Source organism: Bombina bombina, chromosome 3, assembly GCF_027579735.1.
Source record: "Bombina bombina isolate aBomBom1 chromosome 3, aBomBom1.pri, whole genome shotgun sequence".
In the NCBI taxonomy this organism is placed as follows: Eukaryota; Metazoa; Chordata; class Amphibia; order Anura; family Bombinatoridae; genus Bombina; species Bombina bombina.
In genome coordinates, this window is record NC_069501.1 from 1,152,027,132 (window position 1) to 1,152,050,122 (window position 22,991).

The following is a 22,991-nucleotide window of genomic DNA, read 5'->3' on the forward strand; positions in this document are numbered from 1 at the left end:
TAGAGCAATACATTTGGGGAGGGATCAGGCCAAGAGTAGCAAGGAAAACACTGTACCTACCGAGAGACAGGGGAGGGCTAGGGGTCCCAAACATTCAAACAGGCAATCACGTTACACAGACTGCTGGACTGGAGCTCTAATGACCCTAATAAAAAATGGGTTCAACTGGACTGTGACATAATGGAAACAAAAAACGCAGGCCTGGGAGCCTGGACAAAGACAGACATACAGCGACGACAATATACCCCTTACTGGTAGACTTCTATACGACCTGGGACAAGATAATCCGTACTATGCCAAACATATCGACAGTGTGCTCTCCACTAACACCCATACATCAGAACCCCGCGGTGCCATGGAACTGCCCAGAGAAGAACATAACCTGTCAGACACCTATCAGAGAATGTACTTTATTGGCACTGACTGACGGGGGTAAACTCAAGCCTCACCTAGACATAACAGAAGAACAACCTGACCTACTCATGAGCTGGTATTCACACGCCCAATTAAACCATTACCTCATGACACACAAACATAAACAATGCCTCACTAGGCAACTCACCACATTCGAAAGCTTATGCGTGAAAAACACACCAACAGCTCACGCAATCTCCTTGATATACAAAATCCTTCTCACAGACGACACGCAAGCTTTACCTACTTACACAGCTGCCTGGGAGAAAGAGCTGCATACAGAAATAGAACCCAAGGAGTGGCAGATACCCTTTCAAACAACTAAAACTGCCTCTATATCCAAAAAAGTACAGGAATCTAGCTATAAATTTATGTCAAGATGGTATCTTACCCCCAGTAGATTGCAACGTGTATATATAAGCAAGCCTCAGGCAAATGCTGGAGAAAATGTGGGGAATTGGGCACACCAACACATATTTGGTGGGACTGCACTAGACTAGATGACTTTTGGGTGGGAGTCCTCCACCACATGGAGATAGTCCTGGGAACCCCCATACAGAATAGCCCAAAAACGTTGTTATACATATCACTACCTAAAATGGCCAGCAGGGCAGGGAGGGCACTCATGCTGGTCATGTTGAACGGAGCTAAACTACTGATACCAAAACATTGGAAATCACGAGTAGTCCCCACAGTAGAAGAATGGCGCAATCAGGTAGATTCCCTGCTACACCTAGAGAGATATCATCACAAGACACAGGGTACTATAGACACACACAAAATGATGTTAGCACAGTGGAGGCAACACAGACAATAAGCAGCACTAGAAGAGGTACTTAATACTGACCCTAGTCCGATTGGACAACACTAACACGAGATAAAGCACACAGATGACATGATAATTTATCTCAAGCAGAAATCAGATATTTGCATGCCTCCCCCCTTGGGATGATATCCAGTGTATGTGCTAATGAGAACCGCAGTATGCCACAGGTGTTACACACCTTAAAATGAAGGACTTTACTTGTGGACTGGTACTTGAAATCGGCTTTGCATTCACAGACTTTTCCCACATGAACAGCAATGCATAACCAACCCAGGCACTTGCAAAGTCGCAAAGGAAGGGATGTAGACATGTACAATACTTGAGGATGTTCATTGATCTCACTTATGGAATGTACAATTTGTAAAATTGAAAAAGTTTGAAAAATTTTTTAACGCTTTAATCTCATGGAATGTTAAATTTGAAAAACTGAAAAAGTTTGTAAAATTTGATTGCACTTAAATCTCATGGAATGTAAAATTGGAAAAATTTGAAAAAGTTTGTAACACTTGTTGGCACTTCAATAAAGATCAATTAAAATAAATTAAAAAAAAAGTCCTTCCAAATGAATAAGCAGAGTAAATATTTAGTTGTATTAATTAATTAAAAATAAATATACCACAAGAATCTCATTTTAAGTTAAAGTCAAAATTAAACTTGCATGATTCAGATGGAGAATGTAATTTTAAGACACTTTTAACCCTTTCGTGACCGAGTTATAAAGTCTACATCGGAACAACATTCCGATGTAGAGATTTCAATTATGGGATCGGGTCTGGGGGGCGTCCCTATGTCGCTAGGAACGCCCTCCAGACCGCGATCAAATCCTGCAAGCGCAGTAGGCTTCAGGACAGCCGTTGGCTATGACGTTGCATTCCGTCTTAACGGCTTTAAAGCCCAGCGCTGTTGTGACGGAATACAACGGCATAACGGCGGGAAAAAGTTAAATTCACTTTTATTTTCAAATGTGCTTTGTGTTCTTGGTATCCCTTGTTCAAAAAGAATACACTCATATCCTACAGTAGTGGGAGCTAGTTGCTGATTGGTGCCTGTACACATTTGTCTCTTGTGATTGGTTAACGAGATATGTTCATCTAGCTGTCAGTAGTACAATACTGTTCCTTCAGCAAAGGATAATACGAGAATGAAGCAAATTTGAAAATAGAAGTAAATTGGAAAGTTGTTTAACATTGTATGTTCTATCCAAAACATGAAAGAAAATATTTGGGTTTCATGTCCCTTTAACCCCTTAACGACCGACGACGTATGCCATACGTCCTAAAGAAAAAAGCACTTAACGACCGAGGACGTATGGCATATGTCGTCGGTTTAACAGAGCACTGGAAGCGATCGAAATCGCTTCCAGCTGCTCTAACAGTATTGCAGGCTTGCCTTGATGTCTAGGCATCCTGCAATACTGTTCCCGAGTGCCGGAACCGGATTGATCACTCCCCCAGGAGTGATCACTTCCGGTTTCGCTCCACGTGGAGCCCGGCAGTGTTTCAGAGCATCGGAAGCGATCGGACACGCTTCCGATGCTCTGCTTGTGTGCTAAGTGCCTCGGTGGGTCGAGGCACTTAGTTGGTTATTAAGTAATAAATAAAAAAAATAAATAAAAAAACGGATAAAATAAAAAAAAAAGCCCAAATAGCCCCCCCCCTCCCCTAGGCATCCAAGATGGCGATGCCCAGTGCATCATGGGGCCTCTGGGGGTGTCCCTAGCCTGCATCATCATAGGGGCAAGCTAGGGTCACCCAATCTGAGCCTCCCACCCTAAAAATAATAATAATAATAAAATACCCCATTTGTCTGATCATGTCAATATTTGTAAATATTGACACTGATCAGTGTGGATCTCCCTCCCTCTCCTCACTTGCAATTTTGTTGGAGAGAGAGAGAGACCTATATTTAGCAGAGAGAGAGATTTATTTCTTTTATTTGTTAAAAAATATAGAACCAAAGGCTCTTTTCAGAGCCATTAACCCCTAGCTTGCCAGTGATCACTATATATCACTGGCAGTAGCATAGGTGCACTTTTTTTTTGCTACATTTTGCTGTCTGTGCATTTATTTAGGGGTTAATTTTGTTGTTGTAATTTTTTAAAAACCCAAAGGCTCTTTTCAGAAACATTTAGTTAATTTAATTTTCAGAGCCATTAACCCCTAGCTTGCTAGTGATCGCTATAAATCACTGGCAGTTGCATAGCTGTACTTTTTTGCTGTCTGTGCATTTTTTTAGGGATTAATTTTGTTGTTGTAATTTTTTAAAAACCCAAAGGCTCTTTTCAGAAACATATAGTTAATTTAATTTAATTTTCAGAGCCATTAACCCCTAGCTTGCCAGTGATCGCTATAAATCACTAGCAGTTGCATAGCTGTACTTTTTTGCTGTCTGTGCATTTTTTAGGGGTTAATTTTGTTGTTGTAATTTTTTAAAAACCCAAAGGCTCTTTTCAGAAACATTTAGTTAATTTAATTTTCAGAGCCATTAACCCCTAGCTTGCCAGTGATCGCTATAAATCACTGGCAGTTGCATAGCTGTACTTTTTTGCTGTCTGTGCATTTTTTTAGGGGTTCATTTTGTTGTTGTAATTTTTTAAAAACCCAAAGGCTCTTTTCAGAAACATTTAGTTAATTTAATTTAATTTTCAGAGCCATTAACCTCTAGCTTGCCAGTGATCGCTATAAATCACTGGCAGTAGCATAGCTGTACTTTTTTGCTAGTTAATTTAATTAATTAATTTAGTTAATTAAATTTTCAGAGCCATTAACCCCTAGCTTGCCAGTGATCGCTATAAATCACTGGCAGTTGCATAGCTGTACTTTTTTGCTGTCTGTGCATTTTTTTAGGGGTTAATTTTGTTGTTGTAATTTTTTAAAAACCCAAAGGCTCTTTTCAGAAACATTTAGTTAATTTAATTTTCAGAGCCATTAACCCCTAGCTTGCCAGTGATCGTTATAAATCACTGGCAGTAGCATAGCTGTACTGTTTTGCTAGTTAATTTAGTTAATTAATTTAGTTAATTTAATTTTTTTAGTAATTGTTTTCTGTGACAGATACAAAAATGTCACAGAAAAGATATAGTGCTGAGGAGGCGTATGCCATCCTTGCGTCAGAGTCAGATGCCTCTATTTCTGACTCAGACCCCAATTTTGACCCTGCCATGTGCTCAGATACATGACTAGATGCAGTCTCAACTGATAGTGATGTATCTGTGGCTGCTAGCCCCCCTGCTACCCCCTCTGCCAGCCCCCCTGCCAGAAGGAGGCGTGTTGCTGCCATTGCTGCTGAAGAGTGGGTAACGCCTCATCTCCAGAGGCCAGATATCCCACCCTTCACAGCAAATGCTGGCATAAATATAGATGTGGCAGGTTTTAGCCCCCAGCAGTTTCTGGAAGTGTTTCTGGGCGATGATATATTGGGGAACATTGTCGCCCAAACTAATTTATATGCCCATCAGTTCCATGCTGCAAAGCCTGGAACATATTTGGCAAAGCAGCAATGGGCCTCCATCAATGTGCCAGAATTCAAAAAATTCTGGGCATTGACTATGCTGATGGGCATCATAAAGAAACCCTCCATTCGCTCCTACTGGAGTACTAGCCCCATCTGCTCTACCCCCATTTTCTCCCAGACTATGTCGAGGAAGAGGTATGAAATGATTCTGCATTTCATGCACTTCAGCGACAACAGCCTGTGCCCCCCTAGGGAGCATCCCCAATTTGACAGGCTGTATAAAATCCGCCCCCTGATAACCCACTTTTCTGCCAGGTTTGCAGAGGCTTATACACCTGGAAGGAATATATGCGTTGATGAATCCCTAATGAAGTATAAGGGAAGGCTGGGATTCAAGCAGTATATTCCTTCCAAACGCTCCAGATATGGGGTAAAGGTGTATAAGCTCTGTGACAGCGAGACTGGGTATACTCAGGCCTTCCGGGTGTATGAGGGAAAGGATAGCCACCTTGACCCTCCAGGTTGCCCAGAACATATGCGAACCACTGGCAAGATTGTCTGGGACCTGATATTACCCCTAATGAACAAAGGGTATCACTTGTACTTAGACCATTTTTATACAAGTGTCCTTTTGTTCAAGCTACTGTATTGCTTTGATACAGTAGCTTGCGGTACAATTAAAAAGAACCGCGCAGGTTTCCCAGGACAACTTGTACGCACCCGGCTACGAAGGGGGGAGACCTCAGCTCTGCGCCAAGAGGAGCTGTTGGCACTTAAGTACAGAGACAAGAAGGATGTATACCTTCTTACCACCATCCACACAGAGAGGACGGTGGCGGTTTCTGTACGTGGCAGAGCTGAGATCATAAGGAAGCCAGTGTGCATCAAGTCTTATAACCGGCATATGGGTGGGGTTGATCTGGCTGATCAGCTGCTGCAGCCCTACCTAATTATGCGGAAGACAAGGGCCTGGTACAAAAAGGTTGCAATTTACCTAATGCAGATTGCAACCCACAACGCTTTTTTGTTGTTCAAAAAAGCAAACCCCAGAGTTAAAAAAACTTTTTTACAGTTTCAGCTCCAGATTATTACTGGGATTTTGTACCATGATGCACCTGCTCCCCGGGCGGTGATGGGAGAGAGCAGAGTTGGGGCTACTCATTTTATTTTTAAAATCCCCCCTACTGCCGCAAAGCAGAAACCACAAAAAAAATGCAGAGTCTGTACCAAGAGGGGGAAGAGAAGAGACACCATATATCACTGTCCTGATTGCCCTGGACAGCCTGCACTCTGCATTGGGGACTGCTTCAAGCGGTACCATACAATGGTCAATTTTGAAAAAAATAAATACATTTGGTGTTATATATATATATATATTTTTTTTTTTTTTGGTTATGTTTACTGTTAGATGGGTTTTTTTTTTTTTTTTACTTTTACTGTGCCAGATTTTTACATTTCACTACTCTTTTGGCAGTAACTACTATTTTTTTCTAAAATTGGGCCTGTTTTTTTTTTTTAACCAAAGCCCCTGTCAAACCTATGCATGGGGGACATAGGTGTTCTCAGGGTGCCTTGCAAAAAACAACCTGAAGTATGTTTTTATAATAACTTACAACAGTCTCTCCTAAATCATAGTCAAAAAGCAATGTGTCTGTAAAAATGAAAATTGAAAAATTACCACCATACACTTTCTCCAATTTTTTGGGCTAAAACGGTTGCTTCAAAGGCATCAAAGCACACCATATACAATACCTTGGGGTGTCAACATTTAAAAAATATACACTTTCAGGGCAATAAATAAAAGTGGGGTATGCGATAGGCCACAAACTAAATATAGGCCTATCAGAAGAAATACTCTCATTGTTAATAACTAAAATCACAAGTCATAAAATTGTAACATAACCTTCCCAAAATCCTGGCAAACCTATGCATGGGGGGCATAGGTGTACTCAGGGTGCCTTGCAGAAAACAACCTGAAGTATTCTTTTGCAATAACTTACAACAGTCTCTCCTAAATCATAGTCAAAAAGCAAAGCGTTTTTAAAAGTTAAAATTGAAAAATAACCACCATACACTTTCTCCAATTTTTTGGGCTAAAACGGTTGCTTCAAAGGCATCAAAGCACACCATATACAATACCTTGGCTTGGGGTGTCAACTTTTCAAATATATGCACATTCATGGAAAACAAATAAATTGGGGTATGTTAAAAGACCCCCCAAAAAGACGATAGGCAAAGAAAATATGTTAAATGTGAAAAAAAATCACAAACGCATGTCAGACATTTGGCATTGCACTACCCAAACAAGCCACCAAACCTATGCATAGGTGGTATCACTGAACTCAGGAGATGTTGGTGACCACATATTGGTGTCTTCTTTGGTAGTAACACATAACAGGAGCTGTGAATCCATGTCTAAAGTACAATGTATGTGAACAATAACACAAAAATATGAATGCCCAATAGTTTGACAAAGACTAGTGGTTAAATTAGTGCATGGAAAGTGTTAAAATACCTGCATTTGAAATACCCTAGGAAGTCTACTTTTCAAAAATATATGGTTTGATTGAGGTAAATTACATTGGCCGGCTTCAGAAATGTCTTAAATAGGACATGGGTGCATGGGATGTGAAAAATCAAAGTGGAAAAAATGGAATGGGCTTCCTAAAAATAAGGCCTTTTAGCCCCCAGAGAACCCAACACACCTATACATGGGTGGTATCACTGTACTCAGGAGAGGTTGTTGAACACATATTGAGGTGTTTTTTGGCAGTAACACATAACAGGAACTGAAAATCCATGCCTAAAGTACAATGTGTGTGAAAAATAACACAAAAAAATGACTACCCAAAAGTTTGACAAAGACTGGTGGTTGAATTAGTGCATGGAAAGTGTTAAAATATCAGCATTTGAAAAACCCTAGGGTGTCTACTTTTCAAAAATATATGGTTTGATGAGGGTAAATTCCATTGGCCAGCTTCAGAAATGTCCCAAATAGGACATGGGTGCATGATGACCGATGTGAAAATTCCAAGTTGAAAAACTGGAATGCGCTACCTAAAAATAAGGCCATTTAGCCCCCAGAGAACCCGACACACCTATACATAGGTGGTATCACTGTACTCAGGAGATGTTGTTGAACACATATTGAGGTGGTTTTTGGCAGTAACACATAACAGGAACTGAAAATACATGCCTAAAGTACAATGTGTGTGAAAAATAACACAAAAAAATGACTACCCAAAAGTTTGACAAAGACTAGTGGTTGAATTAGTGCATGGAAAGTGTTAAAATACCAGCATTTGAAATACCCTAGGGTGTCTACTTTTCAAAAATATATGTTTTGATGGGGGTAAATTCCATTGGCCAGCTTCAGAAATGTCCCAAATAGGACATGGGTGCATGATGACCGATGTGAAAATTCCAAGTTGAAAAACTGGAATGCGCGACCTAAAAATAAGGCCATTTAACCCCCAGAGAACCCGACACACCTATACATAGGTGGTATCATTGTACTCAGGAGATGTTGTTGAACACATATTGAGGTGGTTTTTGGCAGTAACACATAACAGGAACTGAAAATACATGCCTAAAGTACAATGTGTGTGAAAAATAACACAAAAAAATGACTACCCAAAAGTTTGACAAAGACTAGTGGTTGAATTAGTGCATGGAAAGTGTTAAAATACCAGCATTTGAAATACCCTAGGGTGTCTACTTTTCAAAAATATATGGTTTGATGGGGGTAAATTCCATTGGCCAGCTTCAGAAATGTCCCAAATAGGACATGGGTGCATGATGACCGATGTGAAAATTCCAAGTTGAAAAACTGGAATGCGCTACCTAAAAATAAGGCCATTTAGCCCCCAGAGAACCCGACACACCTATACATAGGTGGAATCACTGTACTCGGGACATGTTGTTGAACACATATTGAGGTGGTTTTTGGCAGTAACACATAACAGGAACTGAAAATACATGCCTAAAGTACAATGTGTGTGAAAAATAACACAAAAAAATGACTACCCAAAAGTTTGACAAAGACTAGTGGTTGAATTAGTGCATGGAAAGTGTTTTAAATACCAGCATTTGAAATACCCTAGGGTGTCTACTTTTCAAAAATATATGTTTTGATGGGGGTAAATTCCATTGGCCAGCTTCAGAAATGTCCCAAATAGGACATGGGTGCATGATGACCGATGTGAAAATTCCAAGTTGAAAAACTGGAATGCGCGACCTAAAAATAAGGCCATTTAACCCCCAGAGAACCCGACACACCTATACATAGGTGGTATCATTGTACTCAGGAGATGTTGTTGAACACATATTGAGGTGGTTTTTGGCAGTAACACATAACAGGAACTGAAAATACATGCCTAAAGTACAATGTGTGTGAAAAATAACACAAAAAAATGACTACCCAAAAGTTTGACAAAGACTAGTGGTTGAATTAGTGCATGGAAAGTGTTAAAATACCAGCATTTGAAATACCCTAGGGTGTCTACTTTTCAAAAATATATGGTTTGATGGGGGTAAATTCCATTGGCCAGCTTCAGAAATGTCCCAAATAGGACATGGGTGCATGATGACCGATGTGAAAATTCCAAGTTGAAAAACTGGAATGCGCTACCTAAAAATAAGGCCATTTAGCCCCCAGAGAACCCGACACACCTATACATAGGTGGAATCACTGTACTCGGGACATGTTGTTGAACACATATTGAGGTGGTTTTTGGCAGTAACACATAACAGGAACTGAAAATACATGCCTAAAGTACAATGTGTGTGAAAAATAACACAAAAAAATGACTACCCAAAAGTTTGACAAAGACTAGTGGTTGAATTAGTGCATGGAAAGTGTTAAAATACCAGCATTTGAAATACCCTAGGGTGTCTACTTTTCAAAAATATATGGTTTGATGGGGGTAAATTCCATTGGCCAGCTTCAGAAATGTCCCAAATAGGACATGGGTGCATGATGACCGATGTGAAAATTCCAAGTTGAAAAACTGGAATGCGCTACCTAAAAATAAGGCCATTTAGACCCCAGAGAACCTGACACACCTATACACAGGTGGAATCACTGTACTCGGGACATGTTGTTGAACACATATTGAGGTGGTTTTTGGCAGTAACACATAACAGGAACTGAAAATCCATGCATAAAATACAATGTGTGTGAAAAATAACACAAAAAAATAACTACCCTAAAGTTTGACAAAGACTAGTGGTTGAATTAGTGCATGGAAAGTGTTAAAATACCAAAATTTTAAATACCCTAGGGTGTCTACTTTTCAAAAATATATGGTTTGATGGGGGTAAATTCCATTGGCCAGCTTCAGAAATGTCCCAAATAGGACATGGGTGCATGATGACCGATGTGAAAATTCCAAGTTGAAAAACTGGAATGCGCTCTCTAAAAATAAGGGCTTTTAGCCCACAGAGAACCCGACACACCTATACATGGGTGGTATCACTGTACCCAGGAGATGCTACTGAAGACATATTAGGGTGTTATTTGGCAGTAACCCTTACCATTTTATCAGTAAATGTATTCTTAAATTGCTATTTGTCAAAAAATCAAATTATTTCCCCCCCCCAAAACTTTGGCATAGATTGGTGGTAAAATGGTTGCATGAAAAAAGTCAAAATACCCCAAGTTTAATACCTTAGGTTGTCTTCTTTTAAAAAATATATACATTTGAAGGGTTATTCAGGGATTCCTGACAGATATTGGTGTTACAATGTAACTATCGCCAATTTTGAAAAAACATGGTTTTGAAATAGCAAAGTGCTACTTGTACTTATTGCCCTATAACTTGCAAAAAAAGCAAAGAACATGTAAACATTGGGTATTTCTAAACTCAAGACAAAATTTAGAAACTGTTTAGCATTGGTATTTTATGGTGGTTGTAGATGTGTTAGAGATTTTGGGGCTCAAAGTTAGAAAAAGTTTTTTTTTTTCATTTTTTCCTAATATTTTATAATTTTTTTATAGTAAATTATAAGATACGATGAAAATAATGGTATCTTTAGAAAGTCCATTTAATGGCGAGAAAAACGGTATATAATATGTGTGGGTACAGTAAATGAGTAAGAGGAAAATTACAGTTAAACACAAACATCGCAGAAATGCAAAAATAGCCTTGGTCCCAGATGGTCAACAAATTGAAAAGTGGTCTGGTCACTAAGGGGTTAAAGTACATCTGATGATGCCTATAGCAGTTTCCAGTATTGTAACATTTTCAATATTTGTGCAAAATCTTTTGTTGATTCAGAATAAATTATGGCACGCACTGTATTGTGAATGTTCATGTTTAACATAACAGTTGTATTTAAAATATACAGTAACTTGCATTGCTTGAAGTAATAACCTGTGTTTTTTTTTTTTTTTGTATTAACACAATTAGAATGCAAAAATGCTTGTAATGGTATTTCAGATCTGCTACTGGGAATTACAAATAAAATCCAAATGAATAGGATGGCGGTAACTTTATAATTGTAAGAATAGATAGGTATAACAGAAATGCCAATTCTCACATCTCAGAAACAAATAATCAAAACTATATAAAATTTGGTGTTTATTTTTGGGCTGGCAGTCATTACAATAATTAAAAATCGTTACTTAATTAGTTAATATTTTATAAATTGAAAGGGTCTATTTTTTTGCTGTTTTTCAGTATTTAGACAAAGTTACAGCCAAAATGACTTACACCTAAAATACTGTAAATGCTTCTGGTGTGATTTAAAAAAGCAAACAAAAAATATAGCTGCAAGCAGCGATAGAGGTGGCCACGCGCATCACCTTTGCAATGGCATACAAGCTGTTAAGTCACAATATATAGCTATGCAGCAAATTTCAAATATTTAATATAAGCGGTTGCAAAGAAATCACATTTTCAAATTTTTTTGCGTAAACCAATATGGCTGCCATAGCTTGTGACCAATTCCTTCAACATGAACAAATGTGACTCTATGTCACAATATAAGGTTATACAGCAAGTTTCAAAGTTCTAAAATAAGCAGTTGCAGAGAAAATAGATTTTCTAAATGTTCGCTTAAAACAAAATGGCTGCCAGATCATATGATATACAGCTTCCATATTATGCACAATAATTTTCATCATAGATGTCAATAAACATGGCAAAAATAAAGCATTTTTGTAAAAAGGTTGTTGTTTTATTATTAATTTAAAAATATCGTTAAGCGTTTTTGAACAATTCAAAATGACTGCCAAACCACATGACCTATCAACTTCTCTTGAACAAATCTGAATGTTAGTCAAAAGATAACTCTGTAAACAAAATTTCAAGTCTGTCCCATAAGCGGTTTTGGAGAAGAAGATTTTTGTAGCTTTTAAACAGTGCATACGAAATAAAATGGCCGCCAAGCTATGCAATGTATGGCTTTCAAATTGCACATACTAATGCTCACTATAGACCTCTACAATTAGTTTGATGAAAATTTGCAAATGTTTTATTTCACGAAGGCGACTGCGCAATGCGAATTTTAACTGCAATATTGTCTTTAAGGGTTATGACTATGTGTAATCATGTGTCTATTACACTGTAATATTGTTAAATATTGTAAAACTAATATATAAAGTGCAAAATTACGCAATTAAATGGCGATAAAAAAGGTTAATGTCTCACAGCAGCCATGTTGATTATGGAAAAATCGCAATTTTAACAAACATGGTAGAGGACCTTGCAAGGAGCATATTTGCAAAATTGCGCTTCATTGCACTAAGCGGTTTAAGAGAAGATGTTTAAAGATTTTCGCAAAATGCAAGATGGCTGCTACATCATGTGACCAAGGCACTTCTGTTGAGCAATGACAAATCTAGGTCATAGCAGCACTAAGCACAGCAAGTTTCAAAGTTGCAACATAAGCAGTTCCAGAGCTAAAGATTATTAAGCAGTTCTCAAAATTTGTTGCAAAAAACAATATGGCTGCGTAACCTTATGATCTATGAGTTCAATGTTGCATGAGATAAAGCATTGCAATAGGCTGTATCAGCGTACCTGATTTCAAGAGTTTAGCATAAGTAATTTGTGTTCTGTGAGCAATTGACTCAAAAGAGGCAGTTTTGAATTACAAATAATTACGATAAACATAAAACCGATATTGCTGCTGCATCATATGACTGATTCTCTCCTAATGAGCAATTGTGAATCTAGGTCACCATATAAGTTTATACAGCAAATTTCAAAGTTCTTACATAAGCGGTTGCAGAGAAAATAGACTTTGGAAATGTTCGCGTAAACCAAGATGGCTGCCCGGTTGTAAGATATACAGCCTCCATATTACGCACAATAGTGCTCACTATAGAAGTGACCAAGGCACTTCTGCTGAGCAATGGCAAATCTAGTTCATAGCAGCACTGAGCACAGCAAGTTTCAAAGTTGTAACACAAGCAGTTCCAGAGATAAAGATTATTAAGCGTTTCTCGAAATTTGTCACAAAAAGCAATATGGCTGCGTAACCTTATGACCTATGAGTTCAATATTGCATGAGATGTAGCAAAGCAATAGGCTGTACCAGCATACCTGATTTCAAGAGCTTTGCTTTAGCAGTTCAAAAGTTATGGGCAATAGAAAAAGTGGCGGAATAAAAATAATAATCCTGACAATAACAATAGGTTGTCCTGCAACTTCGTTGCATGGCCACCTAAAAACATTTTATTTTGTCTTAAAAGAGTGCTAACAACGGCTCAGAGCCGTCACTAGCACTCACCCACCTTTAGAGCAATCTGGGGGCTCCCACCGACTCTCACCCCGGAGATCGGGCCTGTATAGTGACAGGCATCGCCGGGGCTTCCCGTTACGTGCAGTGACGTCACGCGCAATAACGTGATGACATCACGCGCAACTTTATTTAAAATTTACAATACAAAATATAGGGAAAGGTGGCATACTGCTTAGAAGCCTGTATCTCAGGCATTTAAGCAGCTACAGACCCCTAAGACCCACAGATGGAAAGGTAATCCCTAACTGGGGTGGGGTGAAAATAAAAAAAAAATTTAATAACAGAAAAAACAGAATTTTTTTTAAATCCAGCTTAGCACTCAAAGGGTTAAAGGGACACTGAATCCAATTTTTTTCTTTTGTGATTCAGATAGAGCATGCAATTGTAAGCAACTTTCTAATTTACTCCTATCGTTTTCTTCGTTCTCTTGCTATCTTTAGTTGAAAAAGAAGGCATCTAAGCTAAGGAGCCAGCCAATTTTTGGTTTAGAACTCTGGACAGCACTTGTATATTGGTGGGTGAATTTATCCACCTATAAGCAAGAACAACCCAGGTTGTTCACCAAAATGGGCCGGCATCTAAACTTGTATTCTTGCTTTTCAAATAAAGATACCAAGAGAATGAAGAAAACTTGATAATAGGAGTAAATTAGAAAGTGGCTTAAAATTGCATGCTCTATCTGAATCACAAAAGAAAAATTTTTGGTTCAGCGTCCCTTTAATCATCTCCAGCATTTATTTTTAAAGGCTTAGTAGGAATCTGTAGAAATAATGTATCTATTAAAATGATGTAAAAACAAAAAATGTACTATAGAAACAAAATACAGAACACGTTGTATTAGTCAGTGAAGTGAAAGTGACACATTCACATTGCAAGCATTATAATGTATAGTCATTATTAATTGTGCCTGTTATTCCTGTCATTTACCTGAAACATACTAGTTATCCTGAGAATGTCTGTGTATACAACAATACGTATCACGTCACCTATCTCAATACTGCAGTTATCCTGAGAATGTCTGTGTATACAACAATACGTATCACGTCACCTATCTCAATACTGCAGTTATCCTGAGAATGTCTGTGTATACAACAATACGAATCACGTCACCTATCTCAATACTGCAGTTTTCCTGGGAATGTCTGTGTATACAACAATGCTACATTAAATCTCACATCACCTATATCCATACTGCAGTTATCCTGAGAATGTCTGTGTATACAACAATGCTACAATAAGTCTCACACGTCACCTATCTCAATACTGCAATTATCCTGAGAATGTCTGTGTATACAACAATGCTACATTAAATCTCACATCACCTTTATCCATACTGCAGTTATCCTGAGAATCTCTGTGTATACAACAATGCTACAATAAGTCTCACACGTCAGCTGTCTCAATACTGCAGTTATCCTGAGAATGTCTGTGTATACAACAATGCTACATTAAATCTCACATCACCTATATCCATACTGCAGTTATCCTGAGAATGCCTGTGTATACGACAATGCTACATTAAATCTCACGTCACCTATCTCAATACTGCAGTTATCCTGAGAATGTCTGTGTATACAACAATACGTATCACGTCACCTATCTCAATACTGCAGTTATCCTGAGAATGTCTGTGTATACAACAATGCTACATTAAATCTCACATCACCTATATCCATACTGAAGTTATCCTGAGAATGTCTGTGTATACAACAATACGTATCACGTCACCTATCTCAATACTGCAGTTTTCCTGGGAATGTCTGTGTATACAACAATGCTACATTAAATCTCACATCACCTATATCCATACTGCAGTTATCCTGAGAATGTCTGTGTATACAACAATGCTACAATAAGTCTCACACGTCACCTATCTCAATACTGCAATTATCCTGAGAATGTCTGTGTATACAACAATGCTACATTAAATCTCACATCACCTTTATCCATACTGCAGTTATCCTGAGAATCTCTGTGTATACAACAATGCTACAATAAGTCTCACACGTCAGCTGTCCCAATACTGCAGTTATCCTGAGAATGTCTGTGTATACAACAATGCTACATTAAATCTCACATCACCTATATCCATACTGCAGTTATCCTGAGAATGCCTGTGTATACGACAATGCTACATTAAATCTCACGTCACCTATCTCAATACTGCAGTTATCCTGAGAATGTCTGTGTATACAACAATACGTATCACGTCACCTATCTCAATACTGCAGTTTTCCTGGGAATGTCTGTGTATACAACAATGCTACATTAAATCTCACATCACCTATATCCATACTGCAGTTATCCTGAGAATGTCTGTGCATACAACAATGCTACAATAAGTCTCACACGTCACCTATCTCAATACTGCAATTATCCTGAGAATGTCTGTGTATACAACAATGCTACATTAAATCTCACATCACCTTTATCCATACTGCAGTTATCCTGAGAATCTCTGTGTATACAACAATGCTACATTAAATCTCACGTCACCTATCTCAATACTGCAGTTATCCTGAGAATGTCTGTGTACACAACAATGCTACATTAAATCTCACGTCACCTATCTCAATACTGCAGTTATCCTGAGAATATCTGTTTATACAACAAATCAATGCTACAATAAGTCTCACTTGTCACCTATCTCAATACTTCAGTTATCCTGAGAATGTCTGTATATACAACAATGCCACCTATCTCAATACTGCAGTTGTCATGAGGTTGTCTGAGTATATGTTAAAGGGACAGTATACACTAATTTTCATATGCAAAACAGAATGAGAAGCAGTCTGCCAGGAACGAACAGCAGCATCAATAGCTTGTTCTATGGCCCGGTTACCACCTGGTAGTAGCTTCTTTCTGCCCAATTGTGCTTTTCACAGAGGAAAACTTTCCTGTAGTATATCAGTCTGATCCCGCCAACATGGTCAGTCCAGCCCCGAAATACCAGGCAATTCTCCTCTGAACAAGGAACATGACAACCCCAGACGATCGTTTCGGCCTCCTTTGGGCCTCGTCAGTGAGGTGCAGCCATATCCCTCTAAGCACATTGGGCAAGGAGTCCACGTCTGGTTTCCCCCATCACCCTTAGGGAGACTATCCCCAGGGTCATATTTACATATGCAAAACAGAATGAGAAGCAGTCTGCCAGGAACGAACAGCAGCATCAATAGCTTGTTCTATGGCCCGGTTACCACCTGGTAGTAGCTTCTTTCTGCCCAATTGTGCTTTTCACAGAGGAAAACTTTCCTGTAGTATATCAGTCTGATCCCGCCAACATGGTCAGTCCAGCCCCGAAATACCAGGCAATTCTCCTCTGAACAAGGAACATGACAACCCCAGACGATCGTTTCGGCCTCCTTTGGGCCTCGTCAGTGAGGTGCAGCCATATCCCTCTAAGCACATTGGGCAAGGAGTCCACGTCTGGTTTCCCCCATCACCCTTAGGGAGACTATCCCCAGGGTCATATTTACATATGCAAAACAGAATGAGAAGCAGTCTGCCAGGAACGAACAGCAGCATCAATAGCTTGTTCTATGGCCCGGTTACCACCTGGTAAGTAGCTTCTTTCTGCCCAATTGTGCTTTTCACAGAGGAAAACTTTCCTGTAGTATATCAGTCTGATCCCGCCAACATGGTCAGTCCAGCCCAGAAATACCAGGCAATTCTCCTCTGAACAAGGAACATGACAACCCCAGACGATCGTTTCGGCCTCCTTTGGGCCTCGTCAGTGAGGTGCAGCCATATCCCTCTAAGCACATTGGGCAAGGAGTCCACGTCTGGTTTCCCCCATCACCCTTAGGGAGACTATCCCCAGGGTCATATTTACATATGCAAAACAGAATGAGAAGCAGTCTGCCAGGAACGAACAGCAGCATCAATAGCTTGTTCTATGGCCCGGTTACCACCTGGTAGTAGCTTCTTTCTGCCCAATTGTGCTTTTCACAGAGGAAAACTTTCCTGTAGTATATCAGTCTGATCCCGCCAACATGGTCAGTCCAGCCCCGAAATACCAGGCAATTCTCCTCTGAACAAGGAACATGACAACCCCAGACGATCGTTTCGGCCTCCTTTGGGCCTCGTCAGTGAGGTGCAGCCATATCCCTCTAAGCACATTGGGCAAGGAGTCCACGTCTGGTTTCCCCCATCACCCTTAGGGAGACTATCCCCAGGGTCATATTTACATATGCAAAACAGAATGAGAAGCAGTCTGCCAGGAACGAACAGCAGCATCAATAGCTTGTTCTATGGCCCGGTTACCACCTGGTAGTAGCTTCTTTCTGCCCAATTGTGCTTTTCACAGAGGAAAACTTTCCTGTAGTATATCAGTCTGATCCCGCCAACATGGTCAGTCCAGCCCCGAAATACCAGGCAATTCTCCTCTGAACAAGGAACATGACAACCCCAGACGATCGTTTCGGCCTCCTTTGGGCCTCGTCAGTGAGGTGCAGCCATATCCCTCTAAGCACATTGGGCAAGGAGTCCACGTCTGGTTTCCCCCATCACCCTTAGGGAGACTATCCCCAGGGTCATATTTACATATGCAAAACAGAATGAGAAGCAGTCTGCCAGGAACGAACAGCAGCATCAATAGCTTGTTCTATGGCCCGGTTACCACCTGGTAGTAGCTTCTTTCTGCCCAATTGTGCTTTTCACAGAGGAAAACTTTCCTGTAGTATATCAGTCTGATCCCGCCAACATGGTCAGTCCAGCCCCGAAATACCAGGCAATTCTCCTCTGAACAAGGAACATGACAACCCCAGACGATCGTTTTTCATATAACTGCATGTAATAGACAATACTATAAAGAATAATATACACAGATACTGATATTTTTACAAAAACACTCCCAGATGGGCTATTTAAATAGATAATCTACAAAACATTTATGCAATGAAAAATCTAGTGCACAATATCCTTTTAATGCTACAGTGAGTCTCACATGAGCAGCCACCAGTGGGAGAGGAGACCAGAAATCTCGTCACCACTCAGTGCATATCGCAGTTTCTCAGATTTTCAGTAGGTGTATTATTGGGCAGCTCTGCAGTGTCAAGGACCTGTAAAACGTATGCATGTGTTTGGCAATGAGTAGCTTAATTGCTAATATATCATGCACATAACACACTGTTTATTTTATTATTAAAGATGTACAATTTCTGCTATACAGACAAAAACTTGAATATCTTTTTTAGATCTGTGAAAAAAGAAGAGTTTTGTCTCTCTCTCTATATATATATACTCACACATACAAAATGGGATACTAGTTACAACTCTACTACCCACCCCACATATGTACACTTGATATGACCCTGCAACCCACCCACCCACAAACACACCTGCTTTTTTACATAATCCAACACCCAACCAATACATTCTTGTGCCACCATCCCTCTCGTCCCACAGTCTAAATGCCATTGCTCTCTCTCTTTTACTAGTATTCTCCTGTTACACCCTACACACACTCCAACTGTCATTACACACACTGCAAGGAGGAAGAAGGGGAAAGTAAGAGACATCAGCAAATGAGGGGCATGGAGAGAGAAGAGACAAAATAAAAAGGAGATAGAAAGTTAAAAGGGAGAGAGAGAGAGAAAGAGTGTGAGAAAGACAGAGTGAGAGAGAGTGTGACAGGTAGAGAGTGAAAAAGGAGTAACAAATAAGCAGACAAGGAAAGAGTGACAGCGAGAGTGAAAGACAGCAAGAGAGAGAGAGAGTGTGACAGGTAGAGAGTTAAAAAGGAGTGACAAATAAACAAACAAGCAAGAGTGACAGCAAGAGAGTGTGACAGAGAGAGAGAAAAAGCCTGAGAGTGACAGCAAGAGAGAGACACAGCTTGCCAGTGACATCAAAAGAAAGAGAAAAAAAGCATGAGTGACAGCAAGAGACACAGAGAGACAGACAGCAAGAAAGAGTGTGACAGTGAGTGAGACACAGACCAAGTGACAGAAAAAAAGAGTGACAGAGGGGAGACATACAGAAGACACGTGTGTACCTGTCTATGTGTCTCTATCTGTCAGATTGACAAGACACAGAGAAATGCACATACATAGACACAGACAGACATGTATATATACACAGGGAGAGAGAATAATGCCCCTTTATACCATTAACACAGGGATTAACACCTTCCCTTCCATAATCCCTTTGTTGTCAATCATAGTGTAGTTTGTAGTAATGTGTGGTAGTAACATTACCACCACACAAAGAATTATGAACAATAATGATCAACAAGATTATTATACACAAGGCAGTTAAGAAATATAGTGACAATATAATGAATTCAGGATCCCAGCTTCTTGGTTCATAAAATCACATATTCTTCTCACTCCTTTGCCAACATTCGTGGTCCTTTCAAATTCAAAATGAACCCAGGTAAAATCCTGGCCAGTTTTCTATTGATGATTTGAGTCTCCAGCCCTTCTGCTTTTTGAGCCTTCCACTCTCTTTACCATGTGATTCCCTACAGTCACGTGACTGCTGTGATGTCAGAATGTCCTTTAGCGGGATGGAATCTAGCTGCTACCATCTTTGTTTTGGGCTTTACTTTTTGACGTTCATCATTATATATTTCCAAAAGAACCCATACTCAACTGATAAATACAAAAATATACTATGTTTACCTATTAAGTTTAAAAAGACACCACAGTCAACTTATACCAACGTTTGAAGCTAAAAGCTCGAACACCTAAAATGTTACGTCACATCCGTTCCAGAATTTGGTTGCTATAGCAACGGGACGCCACGGCTGCAGACAGGTAAGATATTGATACATACAACTCCGTTATAAAGGGGTTGCTCGTACTTACGCTATAAGATGACGATCCTCCTATATAGATGGATTGAATATGTATGCTATATGGGCGCCCGCATCCAGTAATCATGCTCGTGCTCATTTTACTCAGATTCTGACGGTTATGTTTAGACCCTCCTAAAGTTAGACACTTTTTTTTATATATATATATATATATATATATTTAAATTTAATGAAAAAAGTTCATGAGATTATTAGGACATTAAGCAAAAACTTTTTACTATTTCTTGATAAAAGTTATTAGGCAGAGGATAACAAATTCATCGCTAGCCAGGGAGCCACGCACATATATTTTAAGGCGCCAGACAAAGGCATCTGCAAAATATAGCTATAAAATCCAAAATGTTAGGCGCTAACAGTAGAATTTATGTAGATACAGTATCTCCCTGGCTCACACTATTTGACAAACCCTCGTTAAAGTGATGGTAAATTTTCCCTATTTTGTATAAACAGATATGGAATGATATTTTAGATGGACTTTAATTAATCTGTTGTAATGAAGATGTGTTTTAACTTACATTTTAATGTAGCTACCACCACCCACTTAAAAAGTATCTTTTTTTTGTGTGAGCTGTTTGAACTTTTGTCCAATCGTCGCTCTCGGCCGTATGGCTAGAGTGCCAATTGGAGAACAGTTCAAACCGTTAGCTCACAAAAAAAATTACTTTTGAAGTGGGCGGCAGGCAGGAGCACAGTGTATTTGAATTTCAACGTTACATTAAAAAGTAAGTTAAAGCCTATCTTTATTACTACTAATGAATTAAAGTCCATCTTTAATACCACTAACATTTCAGATGTTTATATAAAGGGCTACGTTTACCATCACTTTAAGCAACCTCAAATTGATTCTGCTTGTCAAAGCTTTCAAAAGGTATAAAGTAAGACAATGAACAGCAGATTGCAATGCTGCATAATAACCTATCTGGCAAGCACCATGTGTAAAACTTCATTATTTGCCTAATTATAAAGCCAATTCTTTTGCCACAATGTTGCTAGCCCTGTGTCTATACATACATTTTACTCTATCCCTACATTATATAATCCCTATTTCCCCACAGTCCTGAGATTGCAGATTAAGTAGTAGGTTTTTATAAACCATAGTTTCAATAAGGTCAGTTAAACCATTGTATCTCTATATATACAAAAAGATAAACTCATAAGGCAACTTCATTCTAAAAGCTATGCACTCTGCCCTTACCTTATCTTCTATTACTCCATTCTCTCCTCCCACAAGTCTTCAGGCTTCCCATCATATACTAAACTAGCGTGGAATTCAGATGTATCTACCCATATCAATAACAAAAACTGTCAAATTGTCTTGTAACACTGCAAGTTTCTCCATCCAAATTAGGAGTCAGTAAGAATATTTAGGAGCCAGTCATATTTTTAGACATTTTGATTTGTATATAGATATATTGAGAATAACCCAAAAAGTTAGGAGCCAGGGGTAAAATTCTAGGAGCCAGTGGCTCCCAGGCTCCTGGGTTTGTCAAGCCCTGTCTTATATTATACAACAGTTCTGAGCATCCCTCAGTATTTTAATCTACTACTACTACTGTTTATGTTTCTTTTGGAAAATTATAACTAAATCTAAAATATATTCAATAAAAAAAAAAAGATAGAAACAAAAAAGCGTTTTACAAATTTAGGCAAACACACATACCTTAGAGGGGACGTAGGTACCAGAAATGACTGGATATTTAGTTTATACTAGTTCAGAGGTCAGGTCTCACAATAGAAATCAAAATATTAACATTATTATACAGAGCAAGCTTCAATGAGCTGTTTTAATCAATGTTTTTGCATTACAGAGAAGAAATGGGAGAAACGAGTGATTACATTGCAAACTATGCAAATATATTTGATGTTGAGCTGGACAAAGCAGCACGGGTAATACAGCGAGCCTTCCGGAGGTTTATAGTAAGTAGCTGCCAATGACCTACCTATTGCTTAGCCCATAAACCAAACTACTGTCACCATATAATCTGGAAAGATAGGCAAGTTATTTTCAGACAAACCCTCTGAAGTTTGTGTTCAAATAAATACCAGAGGTCCATGTCATTGTTGTTATGTTCACTATACACCGTAATCTCTGTAATAACTACAGTTCCCTCTAAGGTGTGCACATTTTTCAAAGGGAGTGCACAGAGCATTTAAAATTGCACACAGGAGGTTAAAGGGACATGAAACCCCATGTTTTCTTTCATATTTTAGAAAGAGCATGCAATGTTAAGAAACTTTCCAATTTACTTCTATTATCTAATTTGCTTCATTCTCTTGATATCCTTTGTTGAAAAGCATATCTAAATAGGCTCAGTAGTTGCTGATGGGTGGATGCACATATATGCCTCATGTGATTGGCACACCCATGTGCATTGCTATTTCTCCAACAAAGGATATCTAAATAATGAAGCTAATTAGATAATAGAAGTATATTGAAATGTTTGGAATTGTATTCCCTCTCTTAATCATGAAAGACACATTTTGGGATTTCATGTCCCTTTAAGGCAGAGTTTTTTGGCCTTTTTGGGCATTTTTAAAAGTTTATTTTTAAAAACAATTGTGGGGATTACTCCGGACTTCTGAAGGAGACGCAGCGTGTCACCAGCAAGAGGCCTTCCACTAGCTGTTTACTGTATATTTATGTGGCTACCCTATCCCCTCACTCTAAAAGCTCATGTGTATTACACTAAGCGCTACAGCGCGCAGGCTTATAGATAGAGCACAGAGCAGATA

General features: G+C 39.0%; 1 protein-coding gene across 1 annotated transcript in view; it reads left to right on the forward strand.

Annotated features, from left to right (window-relative positions):
* The first annotated feature begins 20,126 nt into the window (after window positions 1–20,126).
* The window catches only part of C3H11orf65 (chromosome 3 C11orf65 homolog), a 127,380-nt gene continuing 124,515 nt past the window's right edge, over window positions 20,127–22,991 (forward strand). Inside the window, exons 1-2 of the mRNA XM_053705059.1 lie at window positions 20,127–20,199; window positions 22,067–22,175. Of these exons, the coding sequence (XP_053561034.1) occupies window positions 22,074–22,175 (102 nt within the window). The 5' untranslated portion in view covers window positions 20,127–20,199; window positions 22,067–22,073. The remainder of the gene's footprint in view (window positions 20,200–22,066; window positions 22,176–22,991) is intronic.